This window comes from Acromyrmex echinatior, chromosome 7 (genome assembly GCF_024713525.1).
Source record: "Acromyrmex echinatior isolate Ae372 chromosome 7, ASM2471352v2, whole genome shotgun sequence".
In the NCBI taxonomy this organism is placed as follows: Eukaryota; Metazoa; Arthropoda; class Insecta; order Hymenoptera; family Formicidae; genus Acromyrmex; species Acromyrmex echinatior.
The window spans coordinates 1,019,905-1,035,079 of NC_141858.1; the positions used below are offsets into that span (position 1 = coordinate 1,019,905).

The window sequence follows — 15,175 nt, forward strand, 5'->3', positions numbered from 1 at the left end:
CCAAAAAATGGATCGACTCTTGGATAGCCTCAAAAGACGTGTTCGATGTGGAATTCAAATGTCAGAAAGATGGAAAAAAGTAATGACTAGCGATGGACAATACTTTCAGTGACATGTTTTTTACGTGACTTTTTAAAAATAAAGCATTACTTTTCACGGAAAATCAGCGAGAATTTATTCAAGGTCCCAATACTTTCCCTCATCCTTTCTTCAGATATTTCGGCACTCTCTCATTCTTTATACATCCATATCATCTACTAAATTTCGATTTCCTTATCCGTTCCCATCTTTCATCTCTGCCTGACCTTTTTCCTCTCCTCTAATTCCTCGTATTTTCTGTCTCCCTCCATTCCCTGTCTCTCCCACTCCTGTATCTCCATTCCTCTATCCTTAAAAACTGTCCCCTTTTCCTCTCCCATTTCGATACGCCTCTTTCCACTAGCGCTCTCTTTCTTATTTCTTTCCTATATGCTCGCGCTAATTCGCTTCCCTTTCCCATATCCAATCTTACATTTAACTTCTACACTTAACTTAAGTCCTTTCCTAGTACCTTTTTAATCTTTCTAGCATTCTCTTCATCCCCCCCCCTTCTCCGCCATCAATATCACATTATCTGCGTACTGCAGCGAATAAATCCTCTTCTCTCCTAGCCTTAACCCTCTCCATTTTACCTTACTCATTTCCTCTTCTAGATCTGTCATCACTATATTGAACAGTATTGGACTTGTCGGATATCCCTATCTTACGTCTTGTTGTTCAAAACCCTCTTCCCAATCCATCTTCCACTCTTACTCTACTCCTTACCTCTCTTAACATTTCCTCCACCTTCTCCACTAATCCTTCTCTTATTCCTCTTTCCCTCATAGACCTTATCAACACTCTTCTATCCACCGAATCAAATGCTGCCCTCAAATCCACAAACACTGCCATCATTTTCCTTCCCTTTTTTCCAATTTGTCTGTTTCCTAAATAATTCAGCGTATATGTATATATATATATATATATATATATATATTATTCATCGTGCCCATCCCATTCTGAACCCCATTTGATTCAGTGGAATCAGTCCCTTCCCTTCCACTTCCTCTCTCAATCTTTCCGCTAATGCCGTCATATATACCTTGTACAACGACGGCATTATCGTCACCCTCCTAATCCTCCACAATCTCCCTCCACCTCTTCTTTTTAATTGGCACGACTATACTCTCTCTTCACTCCTCCGGCCATCCCTACCCTCTCCATACTTTGTTGTATAACCCCTATGCCCATTCCTCTATTCCTTCTCCACTATATCTTCATACCTTACTCAGCACTCCATCTATTCCTATCGCTTTATTATTCAGCTTCCTTATTCCTGTTTACTTCCCCCCTCTCCAAATCCCGCTTTCCTCTCGTCCTTCTCCTTCTCTCTCCCCCTTATTATCTTGTTTTCTACTTCTCCTAATTGCTTACGAAAAAATCCCTCCCACTCTTCTATTTCTATATCTTTATTCAATCCCTTCCACCTTTTCTTTTCCCTATTGATCTCCTGCCCCTCCATTCTTGCTTTCTCTGTTTTCCTCTTTCATCTTTCATTTTCTTCTTGTTTTTTTCTCTCACATAACTCTCATATTCCCTATTCTTCCTTTTATACTCCTATCTCTCTTTCAATCTTTTCCTCCATGCTCTTAACCCCCTCCTAACCTCCCTTTTTTCCTTCTACATTCCTCATCCCACCATTCTTTCTTCCTTCCCCTCTCTCCCACTTTATCTTTCTCTACCTTTTCCGTAATCTCTCTCACTTTTGATCCAAATTCTCTCCATATTTCCTGCACTTTTCTTTCTTCCCCTCTCTCACACTTTATCTTTTTCTACCTTTTTTGTAATCTCTCTCACTTTTGATCCAAATTCTCCCCATATTTCCTGCACTTTTCCTTCTACTATTTCTCCTCTTGCTAATTCTGTTTTAAATAACTCTTTTCCTTCCTCGTCCCATATTCCTCTATTTATCCTTCTTTCCGTATCTTTTTTCTCTATCTCCCCCCTTCTCCGTCTTCCAAAAGTACCACTTGGGTGATGATCCGAGTCTACCTTTCCAAACTCATTACTTCCTCCCTTATCTCCTCGTTCACTAGCACGTAGTCTATAACAGATTCCCCTCTACCTTCAGTGTACGTCCAATTTCCTCTCTCATCACCCCTGATACTCCCATTTACTATCCCTCCTTAATGTACTCTATCAGCCTCTTTCCTTCCTTATTCACTTTCTCATTCCTGAATTGACCTTCTCTCTAATCCTTTCTTATCTCCTCACTCTAATCCAACCCTTCCTTCCTTCTCTCCTTGCATCTCCTTGCATTAAAATCCTCCCCAATCACCGTTATATTCCCTCTTCTCTCCCCTCCGTCCATCTTCCTATCTCTAATTTTCTTTCTCCATTCACCCTTAACTTCTCCTTTCCACTTAATTCTTTCTTCTATTATCTTCTTCTCTTTCATCTCCTCTTCCTCTCCTTGTTTTGCTAATTTCTTTTTAACTCCCACTATCATTCCTCCCATCGCTCTTCCTTTCTTGTTCTTCCTTCTTGCTCCCTGCACTTGTATCCTTTCGGCAACTTGTCTTTAACTTTCTTTCAGTTTTTCTCTTCCATCTATGTTTCTACCAAAACCAAGACCTTCCAACCCTCTAATGTTTTATAAAATTCTCTGTCTTTATTTCCCATTCCCGCCACATTCCGAAAAACTATTTTCAATCCTCTTTCTCCTTCACATTTCTCTTCTATTTCTTCTCTCCCTTCTCTCTCCTCTCCTCCCTCTTGTCCTCTCCTTTCTTCCTCCTCTCTCTTCTTATTCCCCCTTCTTCTGTGTTTCTTCCCTCCGATCCTTTATTTTTTCCTTCATTTATTGCCTGCCCCTTACTTCCTTTCAGCTCCTTCTTCTACCACTTTAGATTGTCCTCCTTTTCCTTTCGTTTCCACCATATGCCCTCTATCCATAACCTCCAATGTCCCTCTCTTACTCTACTTCCCTGTATCTGCTTTCTCAACGCTATTTGTCTTATTTTCCATCTTATTCTTCTTTCTTCCCATGTCAAATCCTCTCTTATCCATATCTCTTTACCTTTCGGCTTCCCATTTATTCCTCAAAATTTCCCTTTTCATCTCCTCATTCTCTACTCTTATTACCCACATGTTTCCTTTTTCTCTTCTATCCCCCTCTATTCTCTTTATCTCTTCCACCCTCCACTATTAATTCCAGAACTTTCCATATTCCCTTTATTCTTTCCTCTACATCCTCCTCCCTTCCTCTAACTTCCTTTATTATGATATTCTTTCTTCTATCCTCTCTCTCTTTCATCTCCCATCTTCTTTCTAATTCCCTAACTTTTTCCTTTCACTCCTCCCCTTCCCTCTCCTTTTTCCCCTCTCTTTTATCTTTATCTTCCATCCTTCTCTCTTCCCTTCCCTCCATTTTTCCTATCTTTATCTCCAATTCTCCTTCTATTTTCTCTATTCTCCCTTTAAATTCTTCCCTTTCCTTATTCTATTTCTCTTCTCTAATCCTCCACTCTTCCTTGATTCGTTCCATCTCCTACTTTAACATCTCCTTCTGATCTCCTGTCACTTTTCTTATTTCCTCACTTTACTCTTGTCCTTTCTCTCACCTCTGCAATTAATTCTTTCCTCAACTTCCCCATAAGTTCCCTCATTTCCTCTCTCATTCTTCATTGGCGACTCACTAATTTATTATTTCTTTTAAATATTTCCTCCTTTTGTCCTTCTACCTCCCCTTTTCTCTTCCATTATCTCTCGTTTCCTTCTTATGCTCTCCTCTACACTCTCCTCGCGCTACCCCGCCTCTCCCTCCTCTTGTTCTCTAAAAACTTCTCCATACTTTCTTGTCCACTTCCAATTTCTCTCTCCGTTATCCTTCTCTACACCTTTCTCAATTGTTACCTCGCTCAATTTAAATCATATATGAACCTTGAACAAAACTCTGTTGTACAAAATGAAAAAATGAAATCCAAATTGCGTTACAATTCCAAATTGCATGCACACACGTAATTATATTCCGCGTCTCAGTTCCGCTTTTTCTGACCGGTTGCTCGAATTTCGCGATCCTTAGTGTTCACGGAAAAAAGACTTGCTTGTATCTTTACATTTTACAATAAATGTATATTTATTTAATATCAGCCACCCGCACCTTCTCTCAAAATGCAATACTATTGTATACAGAATGTAACAGAGTTACCAAGCGACCAAGATTACCAAGCTAATTTCTTGAAAAATATGCTATTTTCTTAAAAAATATTTCAGGTGAAAGTTTTTCGACTTTAAGGGGAGACATAATATATTATTGGTTAGACCTTAGGTGACGTTGTCAAGATCAAGTCACGTTGAATTTTTTAAATGAGAATTCCCATTTTTTATTAAATATTCTTGTAGCTAACTTTAAGAGGTTCTTAATAATTGTAATAAAATATTTTTTCATAAAGCACATTTCGAGTTATAAGACTTGAAGATTACAATTCCGCCGGCATTAGAGCATTACAAGGTAACCGACCGACTAAAAAAATATTTGAATATTGTTTAGGATCATGTCTTGGATAACATTTGTTAAGATCAAGGCCATTGGAGATTATTCCTCTTATTTCCATTTTTGGATTAAAAATTCATTTTTACGTAACAATGAAAATAAGAGATACAACATTCAATGGCTTGAAACAATGATATTTAGCTTAACAAATGATATTTAGGACATGATCCTAAGCAACATTCAAGATCAGATCGTCCGTGATGTTTAAGATATTAGTTATCTCGAAAGTTGCGTACCCAAAGATTTAAAAAATTTTGTGTCGACGGGATGAACTTCTTCCTGATGAGCGAATGTTATCGGTATCGAACAGTGACGTCACCGGCCTTGTAAAGATGTTACTCTCTGCATGCGCTCTACTCCGTTCAGCACGAGCATCTCACGATTGCGTTATCACTGTAGCCGTCGCACGTATAATCTGACGATAATCTCTTCTCGAAAATCGAGCAATCGTCCGTTCTGGTCGACAATGCATATCATTAGATCCGTACGATAATGCTCCATACGATGATCGGCAGGTAAATGATCTGCGCCGGTCTTTTTGATATCTTATATCCCGACAGCACGCTCAGCAAAAATTCGTGTATCGTGTGTGCATTTTTACCATTACTCTACGTGCTCGCGGACACGTTACACTCTACGTGGATAATGTTTATATTCATTATGTTGATCGACACGTTAGATTCGTGCCATTTTCGCGGTTTCAATATACGTTTTGACGAGAATCTCAGCAGCGATCCAATGCTGTTAGGCTTGCCAAAGTTTATTCTGTGGACACATCTAATCTCGCATTTCATCGTGTAGTTTGCGCGTAGCGTTCTCGTATTCTCCATTCTCATCATCGCCGTTGCTGTTGTTGTTGTCGTCATGCATCACTGGCATTAGACACGCGGACGTTTCCGTAAAATCGCATGTTTCAAAAATTCATTTATGGTTATTTATGGAATATAATCCCGGGATATAATCCCGAAATTCGATGAACTCAACGTTGAATCTTTTATTGGGCACATTCAAGTCGCAGTGAAGCGATTGGGAGTCAATCAACACGAACTACTTCTTTGCGGCATCATCGCGCAGAAACTTACAGGAAGAGCGAAGGGCACAGTAAGAATCGACGCTACGCCAAATTTTCCACGGCTTTTCGAAAAATTGAGATACCTATTTGGAAAAGCTCAAACCCTCACTACACTGGAAGTATAAAGAGACACGTCCAACGATATAATGAAAATATTAACGAATTCATAAATCGTTTCCTCCGAATGACATTATTACCACAATTAATTCGCAAAGCAATGACCATCTGTATCCAAGAAGAACTTTGTCAATGGAAGTCCATCGAGATTTTCCGCCGTAATGTAAAATCAGAAATTGGAGAGCACCTCTCCAATTGTTTTCTAGCTGGACACTCTAAATCAAGCGTTTTTGAAAGCGAGAGCTTTCGAAGGACAACTTAAGAAGAGAAGTTAAGAAGATTACGCATACAACGCAATGAAGTCTCAAGGAAACTTATTCTCAGTCTCAATATCAAAAATATGGCTATAAGAAGCGAGGACATGAGGAAAAAGAATGCAAAATTTTCACGAGCGTCATCTCAATCGATCACCGGACCAAGCATCGTGCCCTTCACATGCAATCGATCGAGTCCCGGAGCAACACATCAATGAGAGATTTATCAGGGACTTGGCCCTGGAACTTACACCAGAGCATTCAGAGTTATCTTGAAAATACCAGATTTTAAGCAAACAATTTTTTTAGTAAACATGGACTCGGATATATTTTCAATTCATGAAATGTTAATTGAAAATAAAAATTTATCCAAGGTAGATTCAATAATAGTATCCGGCGTCACGACACATTCTTTGAAAACTAAGTACGGAATAATTAAAGTAGAAATGTTCGAAAAAAAACATATATTTCACATATTAGACGATTATTCGCTAGTTAAACATCAAGGCATAATAGAGTAATTTTTTATCACATTAAAAATGTCAAGTTTCATATCAAAAAAGAGCATTTGCGGGAAGCATTACTTTTCTGTTTTAATCTAAAAAAAACTACTGCTAAAAGTCATTGTTTGCTAGTAGAGAGGCGCATGCTCTATCTGAAACAACTTGAAAAAATTAGTTTAGAAAATTCAAAAACAAACAATTTTGACGAGAATGACAAAGAGCGCCCTAGTCAGTCGAAAAAATTTAAAAATGGAAAATTTGAGGCATTACTTCAAAAAGACTGATGTCAGACGCTCAAAGAGTTGTCAGAAACATTAAATGTCGATGAATCAATCGTTAGCAAACGTTTAAAAACAATGGGAATGATCTAGAAACTAGGAAACTAACCTTACATGAATTAAGAGAAAGAGACATTGTGAAACGTTTAACCATTTATGAATTGCTGCTTCAAAGACAAAAACGGAAGTCGTTTTTGCATCGAATTGTGACTGGCGATGAAAAATGGATTTGTTACGACAATTCTATGCGCAAGAAACCATGGGTACGTCCCGGCAAACTATCAACATCAACGCTAAAACAAGATAATTTCAAATAAATAAGTTTCGTAATAAGATTGAGCTTTCGAGATTAAACAATAAACATACATGTATATTAACAGACAAGCAATTGAGAGCAAAAATTAAGACGCAATAATTAAAGCGTAGTACGTTAACAATGTATTTCAAAGACCTCACAACAAATATGATGAAATCGGATGTTTCGGTTCAGTTCGAGCCATCCTTAGCGATGTCCACATAACCATTACAAATTATTCACGATAAGATCCAAGTCCGTAGCTAAGGAAGCCTTCTCAAATTCAAACTTGTGAAGCATCATTGTCACTTAGTTGAATAGCTAAATGATCACTAAAGAACCAATAATTGTTATTAAAACAACGACAGACCAAGCATAGAATGATCAAAGAATTCACCCGCTGCGAACCATGATCCATATATCAAAAACCTCTTATAGAAACGCATGAATAAAGATAGATTGTTGAGAGGATTGTATCGAAATATAAATGTTCAATGAAAAAAATTAGTATAAAATATATAAGATTGAACATTGTACATATCAAAACAAACATATGTCAAGATAAGATCAAACAGTCATAAATTAAAAAGTACAAAAAAAATCAACTGATGTAATATGAATTCCCGTCATAGATCACATCTTGTTCACATAAGCATAGTGTGGCAACTCACTGTCAGATTTTAGAGAGAGAGAGAGAGAGAGAGAGAGAGAGAGAGAGAGAGAGAGAGAGAGAGAATTTACAAGAGCGTTTTACTGCTTTATGTAATCGGAAAGAATGAATACGAAGCGTTTCACTGCTGCAAATAAATGAAATAGTAAAGAGAGATAACCACTCGAAGTGGGTTATCGCTTCAAGTAATTACAAGAGAGGAAGAAAGAGCGAGAAGTTACTAAAAACGTTTTATCGGTTTATGGAATCGGAAAGAATGAGTATGAATCATTTGAAGCGCTTTACTGCTTCAAGTATCAAAAATAATAAGGAAATGTAATCACTCAAAGCGCTTTACTGCTGCGAGTAATCGCAATAGAGAGAATTACGAAAAGCGTTTTAGCGCTTCATGTAAGAAGAAATGAGTATAACCTGCTCGAAACGTTCCAGTAATATAATTAATCGCTTTAAACAAAATATGAAATGGAAAAGAATAGTTTTATGAGAGAGCCAGGAAATAGATGGAAATGAAAAAACGGAAATTTCTGCGATGATTCGTTTCGTACTAATAAAAAATGTTTTCGAAGTATTGAGAAATTAATTACTCTCTGCAGTTGAACGGGAGGACAACGGTAATGAATCCCTCAAGCGATCGGGTCTAGTAGTGCGGACCCTCGAAGAAGTTGGTCTTGAATATTAAGGGAGACTGGTTCAGGAACGTTTTAGGCGATCGATCGGGAGAATTTCACGCATTAACTGAGACTACGATTTCGGAATTACTGGTACAGCGAAACTGGTGATGTATTATTGACTGACTGACTGATTGACTGACTGACGGACTGTATTCCTCAAAGAGACCTCGTATTTATACTCGTGAGAACGATATGCCCTTCTTTGTTTTTGACAATAGGTGATTGACCTAGCATCTTCTAGGAATTGAACACTTGCAGGATTGGTGGATCTTTTTAATTAGTCTTATTTAATTCCGCATGCGCGCGAGCAACGTCAAATATTAATAAACAAAGCTTTAATGTAAAAGATTTATTGAGCACCGATTGACCTTATGCCCCCGTGACTTGGCTAACTCTGAGCTCTATTGGTTAAATTTGTCGCTAGAAAAATTGAATTTTAATTATTTTATCAGTATTTGATTTGCTATATTAAATAAAAAATTACTTATTTGCTAATTACGCAAAAAAAAAACAGTTCGTTGTAATTTTTTTCACGAAAGAAAAGAATGGAGTCCTCTGGACGTAACATATAAATTTTGAAATATTGTAAGATTAGTATAAAAAAATTAGAAATATTTTCTAAACAATTATAAAATGATACAGAAATTCTAAAAATTTAGAATTTTTTATATGTGAATTATAAAATATTGTAAGATTCGTATAATTTTCTATATTGTATATATATGGATATATTTTATATATAATTATATTGTGATATCAATATATATATATATATATATATATATATATATATATATGTATGTATATATATATATACAATTATATATAAAATATTTTTTTCCCGGATAAATGAACAAATTAATACATAAATATAAATAAATAAATAAGTACTATTTGTATCAACAATACTTATACCAACATATAGTTCGACGGAATTCTCAGGGCATTTACGGAATTATTTCACTTTTTTTAGAAAACAATAGAAATCTAAGGAATAATTCCAATAGAATCCATTTCGAATAATACATTTCGTATTCTAATAAACTCTTAAAATCAATGTTTGACACTTGCTTGATATTCCTTCGAAACAAAGAGAGAAAAAGACACATAGTGAGATCTGACGAAGATGCATAGAGATCAGTTGTACGAGGACAAGTCAATAAGTTCTTAGAAAATCTGTCAGAGGGCACTCATAGTGTCATGTCACATTACTTTTTGACAAGTAGCATCTTTCAGCTGATTGCTGTCAAATTTTGAACGGAATTCATCGCGCGATTTCATTTCTGTAGACGATTAAAGCGAACAACCTTTGTATTTTTTGCAAAATGGAAAAAAAACGAGTTTCGTGCAGTGATCAAATATCTACATATGAAAGGTTTAACACCGAAAGAAATCAAAGCCAAATTGGATAATGTTCATAGCACATCTGCATTAGCGTCTGCGACTATAATTGGTGAATGAATTTAAACGTGGTCGTACATTCACATGTGATGCACCTCGTTCGAGACGTCCAATTGAGACTGCTACGCTAGAAATCATCGATAAAGTCCACGCTATTGTTTTGACTGATCGACGAGTGAAAGTGCGTGAGCTTGTTGAGGCTACAGGCATATTACATGGCACAATGATTTGAATTTTGCACGAATAATTGGGTATGAAAAAGCTATCAGCAAGATGGATGCCGCGTTTGCTCTGTGGACCATAAGCGCGACTGTGTGACGATTTCAAAACAATATTTGGAGATGTTTCAACGTAATCCAGATGAATTTCTGCGTCGATTTATTACTGTGGACGAAACATGGATCCATTACTTCACACCTGAGACGAAAGAACAGTCAAAACAATCACCGAGTCAGGACTTCACTGAGTGAACCAGCTCTGAAGAAGGCGAAGATCGTCGTGAAGTCGGTCAGAAAGGTGATGGTCACAGTTTTTTGGGATGCATGCGGTATAATTCATATTGATTACCTTCGTCAAAGCAAACGATCAATGGTGATTACTACGCAGCCTTATCGGATCGTTTCAACAACATTTTAAAGAAAAAACGTCCCCATTTGGCAAAGAAGAAAGTGCTCTTCCATCAAGACAATGTACGGGCAGTTCACACGTGTTCGGCATCGATGGTCAAATTCAACGAATTCCACTACGAATTCCCCATCCAACATATTCGCCAGATTTAGCCCCTTGCGACTATTTCCTGTTTCCAAACCTGAAGAAACGGTTTGGAGGAAAAAGATTCACTAGAGAGCAGCTCATCGTCGAAACAGAGGCTTATTTTGAAGGGTTGGACAAATCATATTATTCAGACGACTTGAAAAAGTTGGAGAATCGTTGGATCAAGTATATCAAGCTGAAAGGAGACTATGTTAAGAAATAAAAATGAATCGATAAAAAAAATGTGTTTTACTATGTTTTTCTAAAAACTTATTGACTTGCCCTCGTAGTAACATTATTTATGTCTTTGCAGTTGGCAGGCCTGGATCTATGAACGATACTTCAACTCATGAAAGGGACGTGATTTGTTCAAACTGAGCACACCATGTCAATCCCTTCCATCATAGTCCAGTGGCAATCTCTGGCAGTAAGAATCTGATTAATCTTGTCCTATTTTTGATTGATTGAATGAAAAATGACGGAATTGATTAGATAATGTCCGAGTGTAAAAAAATTGAAAAGTAGATACGTAAACCGCCTTATGCAATTGTATAAGTACACATATAAGTGCACGTATATGTACATGTGTATATACCATCGATTTAGACCAGTATTCATAATCGGATCTTATATTTAAAACCATCTTAAGTATAGTCTTAAGAAGTCACGAATCAATCTGTTCAGATAAGGAAGGGTAGGATACCTAGCTGGTCGAAATGCTTTGTGAATCGAAAACAGATTAGTAATAAGAAAATGAATATATTTTGTTTTAATATGTATTATAAGGTATCCATTATTAACGAAGACCTATGACTATAGAAACTCTTTTTCAGAGAAGTTAATTAATTATAAAATAATTTTTAAGATAAAGAAAGTATAATATTCTAAAACGATGTCATGATTATAGATGGTTTGCGGGTCTAGTCTGAGCCGATCATCAGGCTTTGTGTTTATAAGGCGATCATGAAGTACTACCTGAGCCGTTCATCATCGTAATTAAATAATGTTTACTAGATACCGTCTGAGACCGTTCGTCAGGTAAGGTATGACATGGCAGAGCGTGTGGCTATTCAAGGCGGATCGTCAGATAAGCCTATCCGAGCCAATTCGTACACTCATTGATGGAGCAATCCATCTTGAAGTAGCCGTCGGACAACAACGAAAGGAAGGAGGCGACCATTACATGCAACGACATTGAGATTGATGTTATAAGCGAAAACATTTGGAGACTCTTTCCTCTCTCACCTGTATTATAAGCAGCTTGATTTCAAGTTATCAGGATGAGCAACAGTTGCTGATGTTCCATTAATGATTAAACTTGTCATATAATTCGTCCTTACTTTTCGGAAAATTATTTATGCAGAGCGTCTATCATACTCCATGTCGATTAAAAAAAAGCCAAAAAGCGAAGAAAACAAAAGCTAGTTAAAGATAAAAAAGAAGCGCGGCTGCAATTACAACGCGATTTATTCGTTATCACTGATCTTCCTCGATAATCGAGTTTGACCGAACACAATCAGGTCATATTAGCGTCTTAAGACATTACTTAAGACAGTTTTGAAATAAGAATGAATTATGAATACCGTCCATAGTAATGCTCTAGACTGAGCATTCGAGGAGTGGAAGTAATCCTCATGTAGAAAAGGATGCACTCATTTGGTCTAGAGTAGAGTTCCTAGAACTACCAGAGTCTGACCATGCCCTAAAAATGGCATGCGTGTCCGAAATGTGTGTTTGCTCTCAATTGGTGATATGAATGTATGTGCGTTTTCAATTGGTACTTCCATTGTGTACTTCCACATCAATCATAAGAAAAGATAGAGGAATGACCAGACTCTGATAGTTCTAGAGACTCTAGTCTAGAATACCTGTAATAAAAGTATGGCCAACAAAGTGTGAGTGAGACAAAACTGGAACGCATCGAAACGCGCGCACATTTTTCAAATGTGAAGTGTAAAACTGAGGCTATATAAAAATTTACTACCAATACTGAAAATCTATAGAAATCTATATGCAGGTAACGTAAACTATATATTTTCAGTATTAGTAAATTTTGGAACATAACTTGAAGTATAAAACTGAAATTATATTCACCGACTAAAAAATTGCAACACTTTTTCTTTAATGAGTTTAGAAATGTAGTCTGCTCACTGAGCGATTGATTCTTACTTATGGATTCGTAATCACTAGGCATATGTTCCGAAATTAGTTGGAAGTACTGGCGCTACTGTTATTAAATTGACTGACTTTTGCTGTTTTAAAATGTAAGATTTTACTGTCTAATACTGAATTTTGGAACGAAAAAGTAAAAGAAAGTTATTTGTACCTTGTACGTAATCTTAATATTTTCAAAAAAGATCGAAATATAACCGAATACCAATTCTGATATATAAACGATATAGACTATTTTATCGAATATTATTGAAATTATACTGGAAAACGATTCAAGCAGTGACAGTTCTGATGATGACATATTATTACAAGTTTTAAATCAGGTTGATGGCAAACGTGGACCATTGCTATTAAAACCTCATGTACAGAATTATGTTCAAAACGTAATTTCTATATTATCAAATGTAGATTTTAAATCATTTTAAATCAGTAAGAAAAAGTTATATTTATTATGTATTATAAGAAGAAGTTATTTATTATGTACATATTGAAAATATACTTAATAAAATATATGTAATATTCATTATTTGTAGTAATGTATGTATACTATTTGTAGTAATATATGTATATTATTTGTATTAATGTATGTATATTATTTGTAGTAATGTATGTACCATATCGCTATATACTATTGTACTTTATAAAAAATAAATGTTTAATGCTTTTAAATATTTAGTTTTTATATTATTATTTATTTTTAATTTAGTTAATTACAAACTTATTTGTTTTTAATAGAATGTCTCGAGGAATGTCTTTTGATTGTTGTTGACTATAGTAGGACAAAGTTAGAGAAGAAATCAAATCCTGATCTACAGATAACACCTGGTCGTCTTCCCGTCAATTTGGAAAAACAACTTCTAATAACTCTTTGGACACCAGATTCATATCGGTAAATAAAATTGGCACAAAATAAAATATATTATGTATTATAAATATTTATTTTATTGTATTATTATAGATCTATATCCAATCGTTTTAATGCTGAGGAAGTTACTGGTTTGCGTATAGTAAGATGTGTTATAAATGTTCTTATTAGCCTTTAAGAGCAATTCATAACATGGCCAACAGAAGGCAATTGAATGTATTGCAGCACTTAAACGGGACAAAGGTTTTCCAAATGTTATTAGAGTAATAGATGGAACACACATTGTTATAGATACTCCAAAAGAAAACTCTGAAGCATACATTAATCGAAAGGGCTTTCATTCTATTCAGTTACAAGTACACTATTTTATTTTATTTCTTATCCATATAATTAATAAAAAATGGTAACAACACATGCAATCTATTAAAATTGCAGGTGATTTGTAAGCACAACTTACAATTAATTCAATGTTTTGTCGGATCTGTGCATGATCAAAGAATATTTCGATTTGCTGATATACATATTTTCAATGAAATTTCCCAATAACAGTCATGTAATAGGAGATGCAACTTACAATATTCAATAGCATTTGTTAGTACCATTTAAAGATGGATGATTAACGGAAAGGCAACGAAATTTTAACTATTTCTTATCTTCGACTCGAATGAGAGTAAAATGTTCAATTGCACTGTTGACGATTTAGAATATTATTAGACAAACTTTCTGTAAGACAAACTGATCTTATTCCTAATTATGTAATGGTATGTTGCGTATTACATAATATGTGTATATCGAAGAATGACATGATCGATGATATTCCGATATTTATTGAAAATAATGACATATAAAATGTAAAAAATAGAGATGATAATATTAATCGGGAATTACATGCTGAAGGTATACGGAAAAGAGAATAAATACAAAATGCTCTCGATATTCAGTTATCCTGTAAGTACTTATTATTTAGTGTATTACTATATAATGTACTTATATAAATAAAAAATAAAATTTTTATAAAACGTAAAATAATATGTACACGTTTCAAACAATAATGTAATTTTTCCTGTCATATATAATAAAAAACTGTAGTAAATAAGAAATGAAAAAATAAACTGAAAACTCATAGAACTTTATTTTTTCTTGTATATATTTTATCCATACAAAACTAAGTAAGTAGATATACTAGGCGGGTTCTAAGCCATGGGGCTAGAGGGGAATGCGGGGTGCGGGGAAGTACTTGTAGGCGCGGGGAATACCTAACGCGGGGGAAAGAGGGGGAAAGGTCTAATCTCCTACACAATAGGGCTCCTACACAATAGGGCTCCTTTTTTTGTTATCAAAATTAGACCATGTTTTTCTTTAAAAATGCATTGATAATAAAGGTTTGAATTTGACCATGACATATTTTTCTTTTCTTTAAAAATGTATCGATAATAAAGGCTTGCATGTTAGAGAAAGATAGAGCGCGCGTGCTACGAGTGAAGAAAGGATGGAAGAATTAATAGAGTACGAGTTTCTTTTGTATGATACAGTTTTTCAATTTTTATGGTT

At 35.4% G+C, this 15,175-nt stretch overlaps 1 protein-coding gene and 1 pseudogene across 1 annotated transcript; both read right to left on the reverse strand.

Moving 5' to 3' along the window:
- Positions 1-740: 740 nt before the first annotated feature.
- LOC147908914 (uncharacterized) lies at positions 741-1,408 on the reverse strand. Its single transcript, XM_087407748.1, has 2 exons — positions 1,032-1,408; positions 741-994 (listed from the first exon to the last, which is right to left on the reverse strand). Exons 1-2 carry the CDS (start codon positions 1,136-1,138, stop codon positions 757-759), a joined length of 345 nt encoding a protein of 114 aa, XP_087263874.1. The 5' UTR covers positions 1,139-1,408; the 3' UTR covers positions 741-756.
- Positions 1,409-1,432: 24 nt separating this feature from the next.
- On the reverse strand, positions 1,433-3,168 carry LOC147908915 (uncharacterized; annotated as a pseudogene).
- Positions 3,169-15,175: the final 12,007 nt, after the last annotated feature.

What these genes read in the sequence shown, in the direction of transcription:
- LOC147908914 (XM_087407748.1), bottom strand. Translation starts at nt 1,138, where the DNA reads ATGCCGTCGTTGTACAAGGTATATATGACGGCATTAGCGGAAAGATTG. An exon ending in CAAATGGGGTTCAGAATGGG is followed by an intron (nt 995 to 1,031) that starts ATGGGCACGATG and finishes TATATATATATA; the next exon opens with TATATATACATATACGCTGA.